The 24,301-nt window shown below is 38.6% G+C and overlaps 1 protein-coding gene across 1 annotated transcript in view; it reads left to right on the forward strand.

Annotated features, from left to right (window-relative positions):
* The first annotated feature begins 8,217 nt into the window (after positions 1–8,217).
* LOC150090705 (protein disulfide-isomerase A4-like) overlaps positions 8,218–24,301 on the forward strand; it is a 133,802-nt gene continuing 117,718 nt past the window's right edge. The window contains exon 1 of the mRNA XM_090369889.1: positions 8,218–8,422. Within this exon, the coding sequence (XP_090226015.1) occupies positions 8,326–8,422 (97 nt within the window). The 5' untranslated portion in view covers positions 8,218–8,325. The remainder of the gene's footprint in view (positions 8,423–24,301) is intronic.

Genomic DNA, 24,301 nt, shown 5'->3' on the forward strand with positions numbered 1-24,301 from the left:
ATAACATTAGTCCCCGACAAGCAGTGTCCATTGATTACCATTCTCTGTCTTCTCCCCCTCAGCCACCCCTTTATCCACAGCTGCAATTTGCCTCCAATGTCACACTGCTCCAATTTGTGCAGCAGTCTTCCATGTGCAACAGTATCAAAAGCCTTTCTAAGATCCAAGTATATAATATCAAAGTTATTCCCTGCATCCAGTTCCTTTGTGACTGCATCATAGTATCCAATCCAATTGGTCAGGCAAGACTTCCCCTTAACAAAACCATGCTGTGTCCGAGCTATAACTGAAGTCTTGTCTAAATGATCCTGCAGTGCTTCTTTAACTAGTGCCTCCATTAATTTTCCTGGAACAGAAGTTAAACTCACAGGTCTATAATTGCTTGTGTCAGCCTTTGATCCTCCTTTGTGAATTGGGGTCACATTTGCACATCTCCAGTCTGTGGGTACCTCCCCTGAGTCCAAGGAAGCTCTCATAATTATGGCTAAGGGTTTGCTTACTCCCTCTGCTGCCTCCTTTAATATAACTGGATAGATCCCGTCCACCCCGGGTGCCTTTCTTGTGTTTATCTTCACAATTTCTCCTCCACTTTATTCTCAGTTATTACAAGACTCTCTAGCTTACTGCTAGAGTTGAATACACCTCTGGCTTTCCCCTCGCTAAATAACTTTTCATGTGTGAATGTCGATGCAAAATATTCATTTAGTTTGTTAGCTACCTGAGCAGGATCATCAACAGTTGACCCATCGATATCAAGTGAAACAATCTGATTCATCCCCTTCCTTCTAGAGTTTACATAAGTAAAGAACTGTTTGCTGTTTTTCTTTGCATCCCTTGCCAAAGATTTCTCATAATCTGCCTTCGCCTGCCTAACCTCCTTTGTAACTTGGTTACAGATCAACTTGTACCTATCATAGGCTTCTGTGTCATGTGTTAATTTGTATGTATCCCATGCATGTTTCTTCTCTGCCATATGCCTCATCAGTTCATCTGACATCCATTTAGGCCTAAACCTTGAACAATATTTCTTAGTTGGTATGTAAAGCCTAGTAGCTTCCAAGATAAGTTCTTTGAATGCTTCCCATTTTGCATTTGCTGTTGGTAACATCATCAGTTGGTCCCACTGTATAGAATTTAAATACTGTTTCAGTCCATCGTAGTCGCCTTTACGAAAGCAATACCCCTTCCCTTTACCCGTAATGGTAGTTACCTCTTTGAGTAAATCCCACTTCAGCACACTGTGATCACCGCTACCTAGTAGTTCATTTATCTGTAGATTCTTAATGCATGAAGAATCACTGCCGATAATCAAATCAAGAGCATTCCTCCCTCTAGTTGCCTCCCGAACATGCTGGTGTAGAAAACAATCATCCAATAAATCCACAAAAGCCTTGCTAGTGTGTGAGTGACCAGCCCCCAAATTCCAGTCAATATCTGGGAAATTAAAATCTCCCATTATAAGACTCTCTGATTTACTGGCCCACAGTTTCTTATTATACTCACAGAGTCATTAGGCCTATAGCACACTCCTACTCTCAATTTTGATCTCCCAATGCTTATGAGACACCAAACTGACTCGACACTGCACTGTCCAGCGATGTCGACTGGCTTCACTTCCTTGGATTTTATGTATTTCTTAACTAATAGCATAACCCCTCCTCTCTTCCTATCCTGTCTATGCTTTCTGTAGACGTTGTTCTCCACAAATTCCAGTTCTGCATTCCTTATATCTGTGTGACACCAAGTCTCTGATATCCCAACAATATCAGCCTTTGATGTTTTGAGCAATACCTCAAATTCATCAAATTTATTTACTAAACTCCTGGCATTGGTGTACACGCAAGTATACATGCACCTATTTCTATTCTTAGCTACCCTAACACAACCCATGTGTTTACTTGTACCGCAATGACTCCCAGCAGTCTCTGAAATATCCGGAATCTTGTTTTTCAGGCTTCTGCTCATTCCAATAGAAGCAGTGCAAGAATCTCTTTCACCTCTGCCAGTGGCTACTGTTAATCTATTGGTCTTTGTCTCCCCCCAATCTAGCAGTTTTCCGACCCACCTAACACTGCCTCGATAGCATCAGCAAATATTCTTGCACCCTTTCTATTTAAGTGTATCCCATCCCTGTAGAAGCAGTCTCTCCTGTTAACAAGTACAGACCATCACGAGTTTGCCCAAAAAATAAACTTTGAAGACATAATCAATACGTACGCGAATTCTAAAATTCGCAAAGTAAATTTGTATAAACGACATAAAAAATTATTTATTAGAATAAAAAGTTTTATTGTTTATCATCCTTTAATCCTTTAACAGGCAGAAAAATCTAGAACTTCAAAAAATTCAAAAGTACAAAATTTAATTTATTTGCCACCTAACTTCTATTTATTTTTTATTCTTTTTTCTTTTTTATTATTATTTTTTGGGGGCCCCCAAATATAATTTGCCTAGGGGCCCAACTATTCTTAATCCACTACTGGCGATCACTCTGTAAAGGACACTTCATATCCAGAATACATTAGAGCACTGGAACAGGCTAAAGCAAAAGTCATTAATGAGTAACATCAACCAGTCCTCTGCCCTTAATGCTACTTTCTCTAACCATCAGGATATTACCATAGTGAAACCGAATGCTCATCGCTCCAAGAATGTCACAGATGAAGTCCGAGTTGCCATCACTGAGAATTCCTATGATCTACTCTTCTTACAAGAACTCTATTTTTCCAGAAGTCTCCATGGACACAACTCAAAATTAATAGGTTTCCCAATCTCTGCCCGGGTCATACATGCTGACGCAGAACATCCAAAATGTGCAATAGTGGCATTTAATACCTCACTTGATATAACAACTATTTCTTCCCTGTGTAGACCAAATGCTACATGTGTACAAATCTCGTCACTTTCTCATACTTTCGATTTGGTATCCCTCTACTGTCCTCCATCTGAAGATATCCAAATCTCCACGAACTATCTAGATTCTGTGATTAAAAAACTATGCCCATCACTAATCATTATAGCTCTGACTCCAATGCCAAGTCTCCATTATGGTTTAGTACCTCCACCGACCACAGAGGACGACAACTGGAGAACTTCATGCTTGCACATAACCTGCACATCCTAAATAAATCCAATCAACCCAGTACCTTCTTCACAATAAATGGTGAGTCTAACATCGACCTGACTCTTACAACTGCAAACATCACTAACGAAATATGAAACTGGGCTGTGATTGAGGATCTAACATGTAGCGACCACCGTGCAATTTCTTTTAAACTAACCACAAATTTACAGAATCGGAGGTTACCTCTTCAAAACTTGAGAAGATTTGCTATAAAGCCTATAAATGGTCACTGTTCTCGGAATCAATTAAACATGACTTTCGTGATGAAATTTTAGATTCATTTAGTCAGCCTAATGCCGAAGAATAAGCCTTCTATATCCAAACTGCCTTACTACGAGCAACTGAATGCTCAACTAAGAGAATAGCTCCAAAAAATCATCTGTTCCCTGGTAGATTCCACATCTAACGGTTTTAAGAAGACGTTCACAGGTCAAGGAAACTGTATCAAAGAGGACGCTCTTGACCTCCCAATGAAGTACAAAGACTCAGAAATGAATACAGATCCATAAAACATCAATATAATCTCGAAATCTCAAAGCAAAAAATCGCTACCTGGCAGTCTTTCGTCTCCACTGTGGGCAACTGGAACCCATGGGGACTACTCTATAAACTTAGTAGAGACAAAGTGCCAACCAATGACATTTACAACTCCATAGTGACCAATGACTCTTCAACCACGACTTAGCATGATACTGTCACAATTATTCTGGATAAACTTTTCCCTCGGGATGATCAGTCAACAGACTCTCCCACTCAATCCATAACAAGAACCCTCAATCTTTAATACTCCTCCACTGTGGATATTGACCTGTTTACTCAACAAGAGCTTCAAACAGCTTTAAATAAAATCAATGTCCAAAAATGTCCTGGACCTGACTTGCTGGAGAATACTGTCATTAATAAGTTCGGAGAAACTTATCCTAACATCCTGTTAAGTTTCTTCAACAAATGTTTCTCTGTAGTACTTTCCCCCGTCTCTGGAAGAATGCACTAGTCAAACTACTAAGAAAACCCAGCAAGCCCCCAAAGCCTTCCATCCCATTTCTCTCCTACCAAATTTGGGAAAACTCTACGAAAGACTACTCCTACCGAGAATCTATGGTCTTTTCCAAGCTCAAGATATCTTTTCTCCTCACCAGTATGGATACGTTAAGGGCAAGTTTTGTGAAGATGCACTTCTTGCGTTAAAAAATTACATCCAAAATTCCACATCAAAATATGAAATGGCCATTTTCATAGACTTTGAAGGTGCTTTTGATTCCCTCTGGTGGGAGAATGCCCTCGCAAGCCTGCGGAACATATCATGCTCCTCTCAGTTGTAACAAGCTATCTGAGCCTACTTTGATCACAGAACTATACAGGTTACTTCAAAAACCTGCAGCATAGAACGAGCCGTCAATAGAGGATGTCCTCAGGGCTCTGTACTGGGGCCGCTCTTCTGGAACATTACACTAAATACGTGGCTAACCAGACAGTTCGATTTTGCTACTCCATTCGCATATGCCGATGACCTTGTCATTGTCTTCTCAGGCAACTCCAGGCAACAAATTCAAGAAAGAGCTTCTCCGTCTTAAAGGATCTCATTAAATGGGTAATTGTAAACAAAATCAAAATATCTCCATCCAAAACCCGGCTAATGATCTTTAAAGGTCAACGAAATATCCATCGTCCTCCTATCTTGAATATAGCTAACATGCAAATACTATATGTCAAGCACTTAAAACATCTTGGTGTAATCATTGATGACAGGCTCAATTTTACTCTCCACATAAACCACCTAATAGATAAAATCAAGAAATTTACTATGGCTGTTGTTCGGATTACGAGAACCGACTGGGGGCTTGGACACAGAGTTCTTCTCTTATATTACAAGGCAGTATTCATACCTATTGCAACCTGTGCTGCTCCAGTTTGGTATGACAGAATTAAGAACGTCAAACTGAAATCAAAACAACTCTTCTTGCAAAGATCCGTGATTCTTACAATGCTCTGTGCCTGCAGATCTGTCTCAACTGATGCCCTGCAGGTCACAGCTGGAGTATTACCTCTGGACTTGCACATTTTACATCATGCCTTCTGCTACTTTCAAAAACATCAGACCTCCATGGAATTCTATGGAATACAGAAGGACATCCTTGTAGACACCAAAGCTGAAAAAACCCGGATTTGGTCTGCTTTAACAAAAATTTGGCAAGATCCTTGGAATACAACCCCTAAAGGCAGAACTACATATAAATCTATACCAGATTTCTCCTTTACTGCCAACAAGAAAAATTCCCTATGGTTCTCTCTAAACCTTTACACATCATTTATCACAACTGGACATGGCTCTTTTAACTCCAAACTCTTTCAGTTCAGAATAAGCCATGCCGATTCTTGCCTTTGTCTCCAAATGGAAGACTGGAACCACCTGCTTTATCACTGCCCTCTTTATGCTGACCTATGGAAATCCCTACAAGACTATAAACACCTTCTCACCTGGCAACGAAATCATCTAGTAGAATCTGCCGCACACGTTAGAATCCTACAACAATTTGCTTCTGATTTATTTGCTAGAAGAAAACTTTTGTTGGCCAATCCTGCTTCAGCTTCACCTCCTACGGTGCCTCCAGCATCTTCAATAATGTCAGCCTCAACAGTGAGTGGTGTCCTGCAAAGATAAAATATTGTCACCTTGAATAGCTCTTAGAAGATCACATAGATCCATTTTTTTGTTATTATTATTATTATTATTTTTATTATATATATTTTTTTACTTCCAGTCCCTCAGGCCTGGGCAACCCGGGGAAGCTGACACCCACTGGTTTTGCATTGCCTCCAGGCGTGCTGGATTTGTCCAATCTTAGACAATTCACTTTAATTTTTTTATCCATTTTATTTCTTTTAAATTTATTTATATATTTTTTTTTCTCTCTTTTTTTTGTCTTTCTCTCTTCTTTTTTTATTTTATTTATTTATTTTTTAATATATTTTACTTTTACTTTTCTTTTCTTTTCTTTTCTTTTCTTTAGTCGGATAGAGAAAATAGAAGAAAGTCTGGACAACTGGTTTTTTTATTTATTTATCTCATATAATTTTACTTCTCCATCTATTTATTTATTAGCAATTTCCTTTTTTTTTACTTTGCATCTATATATATATTTATTTATTTTATTTAACTTTTTTTTAATACTGTTTTATTTTTTTTTTATTTTATTTTTTATTAATTTTTTTCCTACTCTTCTCTATAAATTTTTATCTTAAGTTTATTTTACTTTTTTTTAAAATTATGATTTTATTTATTAATTTTTTCCTCTAGGCTGGTACCCTAAGTTTTTGTAGCTGTGGGTACGGTATTTGCTGGCACCCACTGGTATAGCCCTATCTCCAGTGGGTGCAGGACTTCGCCCTCTTCAGGGCAGACAAAGATTGTAATGGTCTATCTCTACTTATTTAATAAGGTTAAGGACATATCTAGTTGTGGCCCACCACCTCGTGGTGTAGACGGGCATCGGGCACGCTTTCCAGGAGATCGCCTGCCCGTTGGCAAAGAGGCCAGAAACAACTAAACAACACAACAACACATAATATACACAAACATAACACTACACGTTTCTGGCCTCTCTACAGAGTTTGGATCATCACAGAGTAACAGGGCGGAGATGAACTTATGTTCGTGGAGCCGCTATACAGAAGATACTATACATGTCTACATGTGGAACCCTATATGTCTGTGTGTGCAGTGTATCATCATTTGGGATATTGTTCTTGCATTCCATTCCCCATATTGAATTACGATGTCACTGTCGCACAGTAACCCGCTGTTGAGCCCGTAATAAGCGCTGCATCCATTGCTCTCCACGAGCACTCACCTTGTGTAATCCTTTACAGTTCTGTAGGAAAGAGAGTTTGTTTGACCCTTTCTACACCATTCTTTTTACACTTTAACGACAGTGGGCGGTGAGTAACCCACAAGACGGTGCTGTTTTCGATATTGAAGCGCTCGATGCACGAGCTCTCACAATCATGCCCGTTTGAAACTGCACGATATCTTTACTTTGTTCCTTAACTGCTACTTTATCATTTTAACACTTTGAGTTGCACGATTTAATGGAAATTATGATTTCTGTAGCGTGCGATGGAGCTGTTTTGCTTTTTATACTGCGAGCTTGGGGGGGGGGCATGTCCGTCCGTTTTGGATGGGTGGTCATAATTCAGTAATCACTGAGGTATATATATGTATTTTTAAAATTTAATTTATTATTATTATTATTTTTTGCTTTTTGGAACATATCTTTCATACTATACATGTCAAAAAAAAAAAAAAAAAAAAAAAAAAATAAATAAATAAAATAAAATAAAATAACCCCAGGGGCTCACACCTGGTGAGTATGGGCTTTGCACACCCACTGAGCACACACATCATTCTTCTATCTCTCTCTCTCTCTCTCTCTCTCTCTCAGGGGGTAACTTGGGAATTTTTTTTTTTTTTTTTTGGCTGGTGCAGCATAAGCCTCAGGCTTCCTTGTACCATATGGCCATTAATAATAATAATAATAATAATATTTCTAGGTGATTCCCTTGTACTGCTGACTCTCTCTCTTTGTCAGGATGAGGACTTATTTTTTTATTACAAAAATTGAGTACAGAGGCCAAACATTAAGTAGGTTTTAAAATAAAGCATATATAATTCTTCATTTATTATTTAAATTTTTATGTTATTAATTATTGTATTTATTTTAATATTTATTTGATTATTTATTAATTTAATTTGTTTGTTGTTGTTTGGTTTTTAGGAGCATTAGCAACTAAGGTCATATTGCTCCGGGGATATGCGGTGATCATTCCTTGACCTTTCCCATCCTCCGTATTTGGTAGTCACGGGCTCGAACCCCGGTCAAGAGGCGTGTGCTACACACTGCTCCTGCCCACCTGGCTACGGAGGCGCAGTTTATTTAATTTATTTATTTACTTTATTTTTATTATTATTTGTTTAATTTATTATTATTATTATTATTGTTTATATTGATTTGGTTATTTTATTTATATTTTTATTGTTTATGTTATTATTTTTTTTTTTTTCAAGCAGGTTCGATGGGATACGTTAACATGTGTTCATGCTAACAGAATTGCGATAATTCCATCGTTTTGTATCCGGTTATTCTGGATAATGCTCAGTTCCGGGGGAAGTAGTTTTGGCTTCACACGCGTTGGTTCTCGAAATGTTTTCCCTAAGTGGCATAAAAGTTTTAGCACTTATAATAGTACTAAATGTTGCAACCGGTAATAATGAGGAAAATGTAGAAGAGAAAGAAAATGGTAAAGGTCGTTCATTGGTGGTTTAAATTTTATTATTATTTTATGTTTATTATTATTTTTTTTTTCATTTGTAGTAGTTGCTCAACTGTTGATGGTATAAGTACCACAAAAAAAGTGCGCCTTGCGATTACTGTGTAAATCTTGTTGGATCCGCACCTGTCAACCAGGTATCAAATAAATGACTATTTTTTCAGATTTGGTATGGGAGAGGGCTGGCATTTCTCCAATAAAAGTGAGTCTATACATTAATATATACAGGTGTGTATACTATAGTTCAGGACTGGCCAACTTAATTTGTTATGCGATCTACTTTTTTCCTTCAAAATGTGCCGCGATCTACTATCTCAAAAAGTTCATTGCACAAGGTGCACAAATCGAGGGATGACTGTATATTTAAAATTCGTCGTGATTGACCGAAATTAAATCCGCGATCGACTCGTTGGCCACCCCTGCTATAGTTTATCCAGTAATGTGACACAGAATGCATTATTGCACGTGATGCATCAAGAAGTTGAGAGACCTTGCTGCTGTTAAAGGAGGTGGTAAAGGATGTAAGCAAACCCTTACCCATAATTATGAGAGCTTCCTTGGACTCAGGGGAGGTACCCATGGACTGGAGATGTGCAAATGTCACCCCATTTTCAAAGGAGGACAAAGAGTGACACAAGTAATTATAGACATGTTAGTTTACCTTCTGTTCCGGGGAAATTAATGGAGGCACTGGTTAAAGAAGCACTACAGGATCATTTAGACAACAATTCGGTTATAGTTCGGACACAGCATGGTTTGTTAAGGGAAGTCTTGACTGATCAATTTGATTGGATACTATGATGTGGTCACAAAGGAACTGGATGCAAAAAATAATTTTGATATCATATACTTGGAAAGCTTTTGATACTGTTGCACATGGAAGACTACTGTACAAATTGGGGCAGTATGGCATTAAGGACAAAATGCTGCTATGGATAAAGGGATGGTTGAGTGGGAGAAGGCAGAGAGTGGTAATCAATGGACACTACTCTTTGTCTGCTAATGTTATTAGTGGAGTCCTCCAGGGTTCAGTGTTGGGTCCATTGTTGTTTTCTGTATTTATTAATGATATTGATGAAGGTATATCAGGCTTAATGTCTAAATTTGCAAATGATATGAAGGTGGGCAGGGTTGTTAATGACACTAATGACAGTACGCTACTGCAAGAGGATCTAGAAACATTGGGCAGATGGACTGAGAGGTGGCAACTGAAGTTTAACATTGACAAATGTAAGGTACTGCATATGGGTAGCAGTAACCCCAGAGTAACGTACCAACTGTGTGGTACTACACTCAAGGTAGTAGAGAATGAAAAGGACCTGGGGGTAATTGTGCAGTCAGATATGAAATTTTCTGACAGTGCAGACAGTCTGCAAGAGTAGCCTGTGGTGTCTTGTCAATGATGTACAGGAATTTTGCTAGCAGGGATAAAGAGGTGATTATCCCCTTGTATAAGGCAATGGTCAGGCCACACCTTGAGTACTGTGTATAGTTCTGGATGCCTCATTTTAGGAAGAATGTAGAGCTGTTGGGACGAGTACAGAGAAGGGCAACAAGATTAGTGAATGGAAGAATAGGTTGCTCTTACAAAGAAAGGCTTAAGATTTGCAAATTACAGTGTCTGGTGACTAGGCACCTACGAGGTGATCTGTTTGAGGTATATAAGGCCTTGAATGGTTTGAGCAAGCTCAGTGCTGATGGGATTCTGCCTCTTGCCCAGATTAATCAACTTGAGGGGACATAAATTCAAATTGAGGAAAGACAGTTATGGAATAGATTTTCTGAAGTTTGCCTTTCGCCTGTGTGTAGTTGATTGCTAGAACAAAATTCTATCGGGCATTGTAGAAGTTGACAACATAAATATATTCAAGGCAGAACTAGACAAACATTTTGAGCGAATGGATGGGTGAAATGGGAAGATATTTAAAATTTTTTTATTTTTATTTTTAATTACCTGTAACACTGATAGGCCAGGCACTAAGAAACAGTCTTAAGTATTCCTAATAGACATTATTTTATATTGCTAATAATCCGTGGGTTATGTTCTGTATAATTTTTCACTGCAAATCTGTGACCTTGCAAGTGGCTTAAGCTTGGGGAGGAAAAAAAAAAAAAAGGCCAGTTGCTAAATGTATTATGGTGTGATGGAGTGCTTCACAAGAAATTCTTTAATGGAAAGTGGTGTGTGCAGTGGGGGAAGGATTCAATTATGCAAGCAATAATTTCCAGAAATGCCTGCACATCTTGCTATTTTCTTTGAACAGCAATATTGTTGACATAGAACTTTTATAGTATTCCTGTGGAATAAATTCATGTGGAATGGATTCACCTTATGGAATAAATTCACCTTGAATGATACCCTGTGAGGTAAAAAAAAATACGATAAGCATTTTTGTCACGTTTGATTGAGACTGTCTTTCCTTTTTCAGGGCTTACAGAAGATGGAATCTTTCATTGAGAAGACTGAGCCTTTGTTTCTTGGTAATAGCTATACCCTCATGATTTGTCACCAGTAATGGTGGAAGAAAAAAATTTGGATTAGCAGCAGCATGTTGATAAAGGTCCTGACATGGGAGAATTTGCAGCTCTCTGTGATCATTAGTGAGTATGCAAGTTACAAACTTGGCTGAATTGCATCCCATTCCCAGGCTTTGTCATTGGCATGTACCATAAGAAATACCTGTTTCACTAGAAATTCATGGAGTTAAATTTTTTTTTTAGCATTAGCATTATTAGCATTAGTAGAGGCATATGATGTAAGAAAGCAAGCTTATTCAGCATCAGCCAAAAAAAAAAAAAAAAAAAACCCACTCCCATTTCACCCCTCCATTCGTTCGAAATACCTATCCAGCTGAACCTTAAATTTATTTAGGTTATCAACTTCCACAACAAGGGATGGAAGTCTGTTCCACCAACCAACTACCCGCTGGCTAAAGGCAAATTTTCGCACATCTATCCTACATCTGTCTTTCCTCAATTTGAATTTATGCCCTCTCAGGTGATTATTCTGAGCAAGAGGAAGAATCCTATCAGCATTGAGCATGCTCAAACCATTCAAGCCTTTATACACCTCTATCAGATCACCTTGCCGGTGCCTAGTTTCCAGACCCTGTAATTTGCAAGACTTAAGCCTTTCTTCATAAGAGCAACCCTTTGTTCCATTCACTAATCTTGTTGCCCTTCTCTGTACTTGTTCCAGCAGCTCTACATCCTTCTTTAAATGAGGTATCCAGACCTGTATACAGTACTCAAGGTGCGGCCTGACCATTGCCTCATACAAGGGAATAATCACTTCCTTATCCCTGCTAGAAAAATTCCTGTATATCATTGACAAGACACCATAAGCTACTCTTGCACCCGTTTGCACTGCTCAGAGAACTTCATGTCTGCCTGCACAATTACCCCCAGATCCTTTTCATTCTCTAACACTGTCAGTGTAGTACCACAGAGTTGATACGTTATTCTGGGGTTACTGTTTCCCATATGTAGTACTTTGCATTTGTCAATGTTAAACTTCATTTGCCACCTCGTAGCCCATCTGCTCAACCTTTCCAGATCCTGTTGCAGCAGCATACTGTTAGTAGTATCCTTAACAACCCTGCCAACCTTTGTATCATCTGCAAACTCGGATATTAAGCTTGATATACCATCATCAATATCATTTATAAATACAGAAAACAATAATGGACCCAACACTGAACCCCGAGGGACTCCACTAATAACATTAGTACACAATGGACCCAACACTGAACCCCGAGGGACTCCACTAATAACATTAGTACACGATGAGCAGTGACCATTGATTACCACACTCTGTCTTCTCCCACTCAACCATCTCTTTATCTATAGCAGCAATTTCCCTTCAATGCCACACTGCTCCAATTTGTGCAGCAGTCTTCCCTGTGCAACAGTATCAAAAGCCTTTCTAAGATCCAAATAAATAATATCCAAGTTATTCCCTGCATCCAGTTCTTTTGTGACTGCATCATAGTATCCAATTAAATTGGTCAGGCAAGACTTTCCCTTAACAAAACCATGCTGTGTACAAGCTATAACTGAAGTCTTGTCTAGATGATCCTGCAGTACTTCTTTAACCAGTGCCTCCATTAATTTTCCTGGAACAGAAGTTAAACTCGTAGGTCTATAATTACTTGTGTCAGCCTTTGATCCTCCTTTGTGAATTGGGGTCGCATTTGCACATCTGCAGTCTACGGGTACCTCCCCTGAGTCCAAAGAAGGTATCATAATTATGGCTAACGGTTTGCTTACTTCCTTTGCTGCCTCCTTTAATATAACTGGATAGATCCCATCCACCCCAGGTGCCTTTTTTATGTTTATCCTCAACGATTTCTCCTCCACTTTCCTCTCAGTTATTACAGAATCATCTAGCTCACTGCCAGAGTTTACTTCACCTCTGGCATTCCCCTTCCTGAATAACTCCTCATGTGTGGATGCAGATGCAAAATACTCGTTTAGTTTGTTAGCCACCTGAGCAGGATCATCAACAGTTGAACCATCAGTATCCAGTGGACCAATCTGATTCATCCCTTTCCTTCTAGAGTTTACATAGTTAAAGAAATCTTTGTTGTTTTTCTTTGCATCCTCTGCCAAGGATTTCTCATAATCTGCCTTTGCCTGCTTAATCTCCTTTGTGACTTGGTTACAGACCAGCTTATATCTATCATAGGCTTCCATGTCACCCATTAATTTATATATATCCCATGGATTTTTCTTCTCTATCATATGTCTCATTAGTTCATCTGACATCCATTTAGGCCTAAACCTTGAACAATATTTCTTAGTTGGTATGTAAAGCCCAGTAGCTTCCAAGATAAATTCTTTGAATGCTTCCCATTTTGGATTTGCTGTTGGTAACATCATCAGATGGTCGCACCGTATAGAATTTAAATACTGTCTCAGACCACCGTAGTCGCCTTTACGAAAGCAAAAACTCTTCCCTTTACCCCTGATGGTAGTTACCTCTGAGTAAATCCCACTTCAGCACACTGATCACTGCCACCTAGTGGTTCATTTATCTGCAGATTCGTAATGCATGAAGAATCACTGCTGATAATCAAGAGTATTCCTCCCTCTAGTTGCCTCCCGAACATGCTGATATAGAAAACAATCATCCAATAAATCCACAAAAGTATTGCTAGTGTGTGTGACCAACCCACAAATTCCGGTCAATATCTGGGAAATTAAAATCCCCCATTATAAGTAAGACTCTCTGATTTACTGGCCCACTCTATTTTCCTGTACAGTTTCTTTTTATATTCATCAGAGTCATTAGGCCTATAGTACACTCCTACTCTCAATTTTGATCTCCCAATGCTTATGTCACACCAAATAGACTCGACACTGCACTGTCCAGCGATGTTAACTGGCATGACTTCCTTGGATTTTGTGTGTTTCTTACCTAATAGCATAACCACTCCTCCTTTTCTGTCCTGTCTATCCTTTCTGTACACATTTTACTCCCCAAATTCCAGTTCTGCATTCCTAATATTTGTGTGACACCACTTCTCTGATATCTCAACAATATCTGCCTTTGATGTTTTGAGCAATACCTCAAATTCATCAAATTTATTTACCAAACTCCTATCATTGTTGTACACGCAAGTATACATGCACCTGTTCCTATTCTTAGCTACCCTAACACAACCCATGTGTTTACTTCTACCGCAGTGACGCCGAGTAGTCTCTGAAATGCCCTGCATCTTGTTTTCCAGGCTGCTGCTCATTCCAATAGAAGCAGTGCAAGAATCACTTTCACCTCTGCCAGTGGCTACTGTTAATCTATTAATCCTTGTATCTGTCCTAAGCAGGCGCCTCCGTAGCCAGGTGGGAAGGAGCAGCAGTGCGTAGCACACGCTTCTTGATTAGACTGGGGTTCGAGCCCGTCACCACCAAATAGGGAGGATGCGGAAAGGTCATTCAGGGAATGACCACCGCATATCCCGGAGCAATATGGCCTTAGTTGCTAATGCTCCTAAAAACCAAAAACAAAAACAACAACAACAACTGTCCTAAGCTAGCAGTTTTCTAACCCACCTAACCTTGCCTCGATAGCATCAGCAAATATTCTTACACCCTTTCTGTATGTGTATCCCATCCCTGTAGAAGCAGTCTCTCCTGTTAACAAGTGCAGGTCAGGCTGAAAAAATTCTACCCTTTGAGCCTTGCACAATCTTTCCAGGGCTGAATTGATCCACAAGGCCCTCCTCATAAACTCCTTTGTATCGTGTCTGGTCAGAATTGTAGACCCTTTCAAATTCTACCCTAATTCACGGCTTTTTTTCAATGGTGACCTGTACTTGTTAAGTAATTTTGCCAGTCTCCTACTCTTAATATCATTAGTGCAAACATGTATGACAATATCACCTTTTGTGCCCTTAAAAGATGATATCCGCTCTACAACGTGTCAACCACTCCTGATCAGATCATAAACATGCCTGCTCGAATCATTGGTTTTTGAAGTTGAAAAGGCAGTTGGAGGGAGGATCATCTTTTATGGACAAATGGCCCTGATTAATCTTAACAAAACAGTGAGAAGTTGTTTAATGACACATTGCATCTTTTCAAAAAGCTGTTTTTAATATTTTTTGGATTTCTGTTGCACTTTTCCTAAATTTGAAACAAAATTTGATGTAGATTTTGCAGCTAAGTAAAACTGCATGTTTTAAAATGCTATGAAACATGTTAAACTGCTTCTCAAAACATTTTCAAATGAGTTAATGACCAGGTGGTAAGCCTTGCTACAGTGCTGCAATTTCAAGATACAGAGTGAGTCCTTGGACTTTTTTGATTACTGTCATATGAATAATAATTTATATGAAGAATTCTCACTACTGTAGTTTATATAAAGTAACTACACAGTTGTGGCACAAAGATTACTGATTTGACATCCAGCTACTGTCCCATGTTGAGTATAATTTATAATCACAGCCTATATTGGCTTTTAATATACTGCTGTTGCACAGGCAGATTCACAAAATTTATATTTGTATATCAGAGTTGATATGCTGCATGCACATAGAACTTCTGGCACAGTACGCAATATTCAAGGAATAGTACCTGAATACCCTTGGTCATATAGTATATGTTTTTGTTTGAGGGACTGTACTACAGTACAAACCTTGCTTATATGAGGGCAAGGTTCTGAAGTTGTGAATATATTATGATCACGTGATGCATTATATGTTCTACTGTACTTACTAATTGTGTAAAGTAGAAGAGCTTGAAATTTTGTTGTATGTAGTGGTATGTGGAAACTATGACCAAAGCTTATTAGGAGTCTGAAAAGCTCTCTTCAGACTTACAGTGTATGTCCAGATGGAACGTAATGGCTATGAAAGTCCTGACTCCCTGGTACTCTGCTTTATTGTGAAATTATTTTAATTGATGGTAAATACTGAAATGGATTAAAGTGATTTTAGGACCTGGGCACTTTCATAATCATAGAGGAGATTCCAAATTACTGAGTCTCTGATAGGGATACCAGAATGGACATATTCACAAGTACCACTGTTGAAGTGAAAGGAAACCATACAGAGAATAATTCTGACAGCTGAGATGAGCAGTGGTCGAATCTGATATAATGATATGCCGAGTGTCGGATATAATGATATTTTGTCAATAATATACATTTTGATACTATGAATATATGATACTGTGTATTGTCTTTTTTGTTTATATATATTTTTTCTCAGAGTATCTCTTGATTGAAAAATTAACAAGGCTCTGGGGGGGGGCCGGAATACTCCTAAAGATTAATGAAATAAACATGCATGCATATATATAAACTCTAACATTTGCAGACATTATTTTAATAAAATGGTTTTGTAAAGTAGTTTAATTACAACAAGTTAAGTTTGATTTATAAGATTTTGCTTCTCATTTTTGAGTCATTCAATATTTTTTTTTTGGACTTAAACCCATTTCATAGACCCTTGGCACTGTGCCTGTTGCATTCAATAGATAATCCAGTACTGGGTAAATACCATCCTACTGAGCCAGTTAAGTTACTAGGTCCTGTATAGGCCCTGTAAAAGATTGGTTTTCAATGGATTCTCTGTTATTTCTGAAGTCTGGTAAAGTGAGTTTACCATATTCCGAGTTGAACTTGTTAAAGTATTAAAATAATGTCACATTGAAAAATTAAAGGTGGAATTTAATTTTTTATTAAAAAAAATTTAATGGCACAAAGTGTGAAATAACAAAAATATAAAAAAAAAAATCAATGGCATAAAATGGCATGCAAAACTGCACTATTAAAATTTTTAATTATCTATCAGAGTATTGATTACATTTTACTAAATCCACTGAATACAAATGGGCAAGGCATTCCATTATTTGGTAATTTCTCCTTACAGGGTTATCAGTCAATTTGTCATCAGTGCAATCAGAAATAGTATTGCGTAAGAAATTTAATTTTCTGAAACTTTGTGTGCAGGCTTGTTAGGCACATGGACAGGTTTGGGCAAGCCCATTGAATACATTTGAAGTTGGTCCAGTAATAGTTTATGCATTGGTAAGCAGCATTGTATATAGATGAGTAGTATTTATTAAAGGCCCATTTTTATACATTTCATGGTTTTATACTTTGGAATTTTTAATGTTAAGGTGTTCTGCCCGTCACTTTTTTTTCTGCATTGCTTTTTTGAAGTGTGTGAGACTGTCTAATCAGTTAATGAACCCCTTCCCCCATATCTTAAATTGAACTTGTGGGGTACCGAGTAGTTCTAACCCTGATCCCAAGTGCGATTAGGAGTGGACATTGTGACAAGTTTGACCAAGTCCCATTTCGGGACTTATTAAATCAAACTGGATAAACTTACAGGCTAAAAATATCATTATGGTAGTACAAAGCAATTGTGTCATACATGCTATGTGCTATGTCACCTAGGGCAGGAAGCTTCCTTTTGTGTTTATTGGAGAATTTAGACTACTGGAACATCCAGACTATTAACAACCACCAAGAAAAGTATCATCAGTGTTAGAAGTTTAAGTTAATGGCCACTGATCTTCATAGACTAATGCTATACAGGTGATCCCATGGAGCTCCGTATTGAGCCCCCCTTCTATTTTTAATATTTATTTATTAACAATAAATTCATGTCATTTTAACCATTTTAAATGACAGTAATTAGGGTGTGCTGCTTCAACAAGACTGTCAAAGAAGCAAAATTAGCAGAGGCTGGTCCTTGTGGTTGTTACATTCTCTCAGATATGCCAAGCTGTGCTTGCTACTTGGGAGTCTAAAATGCTGATCGAACTAATATTTGGGTGACACTGAAGTCGTGGACCTAATTTTGGCAAAGTCTGCTTGGTCTGTGACAGCCAAATCCTCTGCTTGCACCTTCATGATGATGGGACTGTTAGTAACCCTGGGTATAACTCCCATGTGCATGTCCTGAAATATGGCACCAGGTGCAAACCAACGTAAGCAGGGTTGAGGTGTGGCAACCACACCACACGGTGGAATCCTGCCCCTCTGTGTCACCAAGCAATATTAGGTGGTAAGTAAGTCTTAGCAATCGGTGCAGTACCACCACTTTGCTTATTGAAGGCTTGAAGTGGTGGAACCCATTGTAGTCTCCAGACTCTGCCACCCCATCTCTTCCCTCATATAGTATGATTGATGTCTTTTGAGGTTATGAATGACATCATGGCGAGATCCAATCTTCCTTACATTTTGAGGATACAGCTTTAAATGGTGTTCGCAGTCTGGCCTCCTAGAGAGTTACCAATTGGTTAAGCCCAGTGAAAACCTAGCGGCCAGACTGCGAACATTTGTCTTTGCCAACTTTTCTTATTTCTGAATACACCACGAATTGTCAAACTAATAGAACAAACTTATTCACAAAAATATCTAAACCTCCCAAACACTTCCTCATTCATTTGACAAATATACGTGGTCTCAGTTCTAATCTAAATGATTTCCATTTCCACTTAGAGTGCCAAACCTCCCATGCACTTTTTCTGACAAAATTTACAGTTACGTATGATGCAAGAAAGTATGCTTACATCAGCCAAGCCAAAAAAAAAAAACCCTTCCCATTTCGCTCATCCTTTCACTCCAAGTGCTTGTCTAGTTCTGCCTTGAATTTATTGAAGTTTTTGACCTCCACTACGACAATTGGAAGTTTGCTCCAACTATCAACCACCCGTTGGCTAAAAGCAAATTTCCATACATCTATTCTACAATTGTCTTCCCTCAGTTTGAATTTATGTCCTGTCAGGTTCGTAATCTGAGAAAGAGGAAGAATTCCATCAGCATTGAGCTTGCTCAAACCATTCAAGGCCTAATACACCTCAATTGGATCACCTCGCAGGTGCCTAGTCTCCAGATGCTGCAATTTGCAGAACTTCCAAGTCTTTCTTGGTAAGAGCAACCCTTTGTTCCACTCGCCAATCTCGTTGCCTTTCTCTGTACTGGTTCCAGCAGCACTACATTACTCTAAATTGTCCTAAAATGAGGCCTCCAGACCTGTATGCAATACTCAAGGTGTGGCCTGACCATTGCCTTATACAAGGGGACAATCACCTCCTTATCCCTGCTAGCAAAATTTCTGTATATCATTGACAAGACACCATGAGCTATTCTTGTAGCCTGTCTGCACTGTTCAAAAAACTTCATATCTGATTGCACAATTACCCACAGGTCCTTTTCATTCTCCATCACCCTGAGTGTAGTACCACACAGCTGGTACGTTACTCTGGGGTTACTGCTACCCATATGCAGTACAGGGGTTCCTCGTTATCCGAAGATAATTGGTTCCAGAAAATTCCACTTAAAACGAATCCAATTAAAACGGAGACCGATTTTCGTAATGTTTATTATTTAAATAAAACTAAATGCAACTAGGCATAATATTTTAAGAGTTTAAGATTCTGTATCTATGTAATATCGGTGTAGATACACCATAGACAACTCTTAAAGGAAAACTATGATTGTAGTGTGAAAGGCATCATTCCTTCTTTATCTCATATTGTGCTCATCCTTCACAACGAGTTGCTCATGTATTGCGCTACCTTGAATAAGTAATGCTTCACTAATAGAGAAGACTATTGTTACTTATTCTTGGTGGGCACCCACCCAGATGGCACTGTTTCAAAGCTAGTTGGCGTTTCATTGGTGGGTGGGCAGGTGCCCTGGTATTGCATGTGGAGCATTACTTATTATTATTAGCTATATGGTGCAAGGAAGCCTGAGGCTTATGCTGCACCAGCCAAAAAACATTCTGAATTACTCTGTGTGAGAGAGAGAGAGCGAGCAAGTCAGAAGTAAAACGGAATCATCAAGAAAGAGAAGAATGATGATATCCAGCTCAGAACCCTTGGTGTGCCAAGCCCATACTCACCATATGTGAGCCCCTGAGGTTACGGTAGTGCAATACATGGGCAACTTGTTGTGAAGGATGAGTAGTATGGTGTATCTACCCCGATATTATATAGTAATGTTTATTATGTACATGGTAAAAAATGGATGAAGGAATTGAAAAATGAGAAAATCATTTTATTAGACATTTTTTATTATAATGTTACACAATGTAAGGTTAAGTAAAGTTTATTGAAGTTACACTATTTTTCAGTTGCATGAATAAAGATTGAATTCAGAGTTGTTCGTGTTTTTTTTTTTTTTTTTTTTTTTTTTTTTTTTCAGATAATATGTCTTTTGTCTTCACAGTTATGTCTTTAACTTCACACTTCACATTTTTGCATGATCATGAAGAAGATCGTTCTCACAAAAAATATTCAAGTGTTTGGTCAATTTTATCAAGGGAAAAAGCTTTAATTCTTTAATTTTCAAATCCTCGTAACTACAGAAACCTGGATAATGAATACTCGGATACTGGAGACCCCTGTACTTTAGATTTGTCAATGTTAAACTTCAGTTGCCACCTCTCAGCCCATCTGCTCAACTGTTCTAGATCCTGTTGAAGTAGTATACTATCATTACTGTCATTAACAACCCTGCCAACCTTTGTATCATCTGCAAACTTGGACATTAACCCTGATATACCTTCATCAGTATCATTGATAAGTATACAAAACAACACTGGGCCTAACACCGAACCCTGGGACGCTGCTCTTCATGGACATTAGTCCATGAAGAGCAGTGTCAGTTGATTACCACTCTGTCTTCTCACATTCAACCATCATTTTATCCATTGCAGCAACTTGCCCTTAATGCCATGCTGCTTCAATTTGTACAGTAGTCTTCCATGTGCAACAGTATCGAAGACTTTCCTAAAATCCAAGTATGTGATATCAATATTATTTTTTGCATCCAGTTCCTTTGTGACCACATCATAGTATCCAATAAAATTTGTCAGACAAGACTTACCCTTTACAAATCCATGCTGTCTGTACCATAACTAAAATCTTGTCTAGATGATCCTGCAGTGCTTCTTTAACCAGTGACTCCATTATTTTCCCCGGAACAGAGGTTAAACTAACAGGTCTATAATTACTTGTCGCCCTTTAATTTACCTTTGTGAACTGGGGACACACTTGCACATCTCCAGTCCATGGGGATCTCCCCTGAGTCCAAGGAAGCATTCATAATTATGGTTAAGGGTTTGCAGTTATTGGTTGATTCTACCACTGCTCATCTCAGTTGTAAGAATCATTCATGGTACTTGTGCATATGTTCATTCTGATATTCTCTGTCAGAGACAGTAATTAGGAATCTCGTCTTTTTGATCTTTTCTGGCTTAAAATCTCTACCATATTCTGTCAAATTCATCTGTTGCCTATATTGTTTTCCTAAGTCCACTAATCAGTTGGAACTCTAACTTCCTCTCTCTGAAACTTGACTTTCTCCAGTACAACTTTGCTAACAGTGAGGTAATTTTCCTTGGGGATTTTAATGTTCACAACATCAGCTAGTTTCTGTTTTCTATCACAAGAACCCAGCTGGTCAAGATGCTGAGGATTTTGCAGTTGCTAATGACCTCACACAGATTATTTATCTACTAGATAATCCTAACCATGCAGTCACTGCACTGATCTTTTTCTCACAAACAGCCCTTCTAAGTATATGGTCGAGGTGAGTGGTCCTCTAGGCACCTCAGTTCATAATAACTTGGTAATGGTGTCTTTTCCAATGGAGCCTTTTTCTTGTGGCCATTCTCAACTTCATGTTATTTGGCATTACAAGAATTCAAAATGTGATGATCTGCAAGATTTCTTTTCTTCCCTTTCCTTGGTCAGATTATTGTTTCAAACCTTCTGATGTCAACATTTGCTCAGATTGTGTCAGTGAAATTATTCTTGTAGGGATGGAATCTTTTATTCCACACTCCACCTTAAAATCTCATCCTTTATCTAAACCTTGGTTTTCCAATAAATGTGCTAAGGCTGTTCAAGGGAAGAATGTTTCATATCATAATTGGCTTGTTCCCAAATCTCCAGGTTCATTTTCTGCCTACACAAAAGCTTGCAACAATTGTAAAGCATTTATTAATTTGTCCAAATGGTAGCCGATCATTCTGGTCTCTTGCCAAAGCTGTTGGCCTCAGCTTTTGCCCATCTCTGTTCCCAGCTCTCTCAAAACCAGATGGTTCTATTGCCACTTCAACCAAAGATAAAGCTTGACCTGCTAGAATCCTATTTTTCTTCCAATGTGTATTGATGATCTTGGTAAACCACCTGCCACCATTTCCAGTACACTCCATTCAATGCCTCCTGTGGTCTTCAAACAAAAGGATGTCAGAAGATTTTGATCAATCTTGATGCTAAGAAAACTCCAGGTCCTGATGGAATTTCTCCACTTGTTTTCGAAACCTGTGCTCAGGGCCGTGCAAATGGGAGGTGCATTGGATGTGCCACACCAGTGTCCCCAGGCTCATTCCCTCCATAGCCAGGTGGGAAGGAGCAGCAGTGCGTAGCACACGTTTCTTGATTAGATTGGGGTTCGAGCCTGTCACCACTAAATACGGAGGATGCAGAAAGGTCAGGGAATGACCACTGCATATTCCTGGAGCAATATGGCCTTAGTTGCTAATGCTCCTAAAAACCAAATAACAAACACCAGTGTCCCCGATCTTGGGGGTCCGATCGAGGGAGCTATCAGTCTCAACATAAATAAATGAGGCCCCTTATATCCCATTTGCATTCGGGGCCTCCCAAATATCTTTGCACGGCCCTGTGTGTGCTCCTGAACTTACTCATGTTCTGCGTCGCCTTTTTTCACTTTCTTATTCCAAAGGGGTTTTCCTTCTGGTAGGAAATTTGCTCATATCCAGCCAATTCAAAAAAAAGAGTAACAAATCCCTTCCATCCAGTTGTCTCATTACACTTCTACTTTCTAAAATAATGGAGAAATCAATTAATTGCCAACTCTTCAACTATCTAGAAATCTTCCATCTGATCAACGATCACCAATTTGGATTCTCTCAGTGTTGATCCATTGGTGATATTCTGGCTTATGTTAGCCCTCTATGGACAAATTCAATGGTAATGTTTGGTGAAGCTCAAGCAGTTGCTCTTGACATCTCAAAGGCTTTTGATCATGTTTGGCATAAAGATCTTCTAAACAAGCTTCCATCTTCAGGTTTGCCAACTGTTTTTTTGTAATTGGGTATCCAGTTTTCTCCTTGATTGCTCACTGAGGGTGATGGTAGATGGTTGGTTGGTTGGATTGGATATTTTACTGGCGCATCAGCTTCTATGGCTATAATGTGCCAAACTTATGATTTGTGGCTTATTCAATGATGTCTTTTGTTATGATTTTTATATCAAATTATAGTAGTTAATCCGTTTGAGAAACTGGAAAACTTAGGATATATTAGATTTATCTGACAATATTGTTCTTAATGAAAATGTGTCCATTCCTTTTAAGGATTTAAAGGTAATCTGACGCTGTCGTGTAAAGTTAGGACAGTCAAGTAGAATATGTTGGATCATTTGCATTGTGTGACAGTCAGAGCACTGCGGCGGAGATTCGGCTCGGAGTAGATAGGAGTGGGTAACATTGGTGTGTCCTATTCTTAATCTGCTCAGTATAACTTCTTGTCTGTTGGTTCTTGTACTGGTTTTCCATTGTTGTAACAGCGGTTTTATCTGTAATAATTTGTTACCAGCCTGTTCCTGCCATTTTTGTTGCCACTGTTTTTCGCCACTATTTCGAATTGTAGTTTTATAGTCCAGGTATGGTATTTTTATGCTATTGTTGATTGGGCTTTCTGCTTGTTTTGCTGCTTGGTCTGCCTGTTCATTGCCATCTATTCCTGCATGTCCAGGAACCCAGCAGAAGATGGTAGATGGCTCCTGTCTTCTAACTTCTCCACTAATCCTGGTGTTCCCCAAGGTTCAGTTCTTTATCCCACTCTTTTCACCTTGTATATTAATGACCTCCTTCCATTTACCAGAAATCCTATCCATACTTTTGTTGATGACAGCATTCCACTTTCCAGTTTGAGAAACCTTGCCCTGCGCAAACAGCTTCAACCTCTCGAATATTCATTACCAATTCCTTAAATGCTAATGTCCAGGTAATTCTTCAGTGGGGCAAAGATAACTTAGTTAATTTCAATCCTTCTAAAACTCAGTCCTGTCTTATATCTTGCAAAAATGATTCTTGTGCTCCTGTGCTTATCTTTGATGACACTCCGAAGTTTAGGCAAGATCATATTTCTCTCTTGGGGATTACCCTGACCTGATCTCTCTCTCTCTTGGCATAAGCACAATACTAATATTGCTTCCTCTGAATCTGAAAAACTGGGGTTTTTTTTTCGCTCTCAGTGTTACTTTTCTTCCAAACAGCTGTTCACTCTGTACAAATTGCAAATCTTTCTTAACATGGAATATTGTTTCTATATCTGAGGTGGTGTCCCCAAA

Source organism: Mastigoproctus giganteus, chromosome 1 (assembly GCF_048544385.1).
Source record: "Mastigoproctus giganteus isolate SK-2022 chromosome 1, ASM4854438v1, whole genome shotgun sequence".
NCBI classification, from domain to species: Eukaryota; Metazoa; Arthropoda; class Arachnida; order Uropygi; family Thelyphonidae; genus Mastigoproctus; species Mastigoproctus giganteus.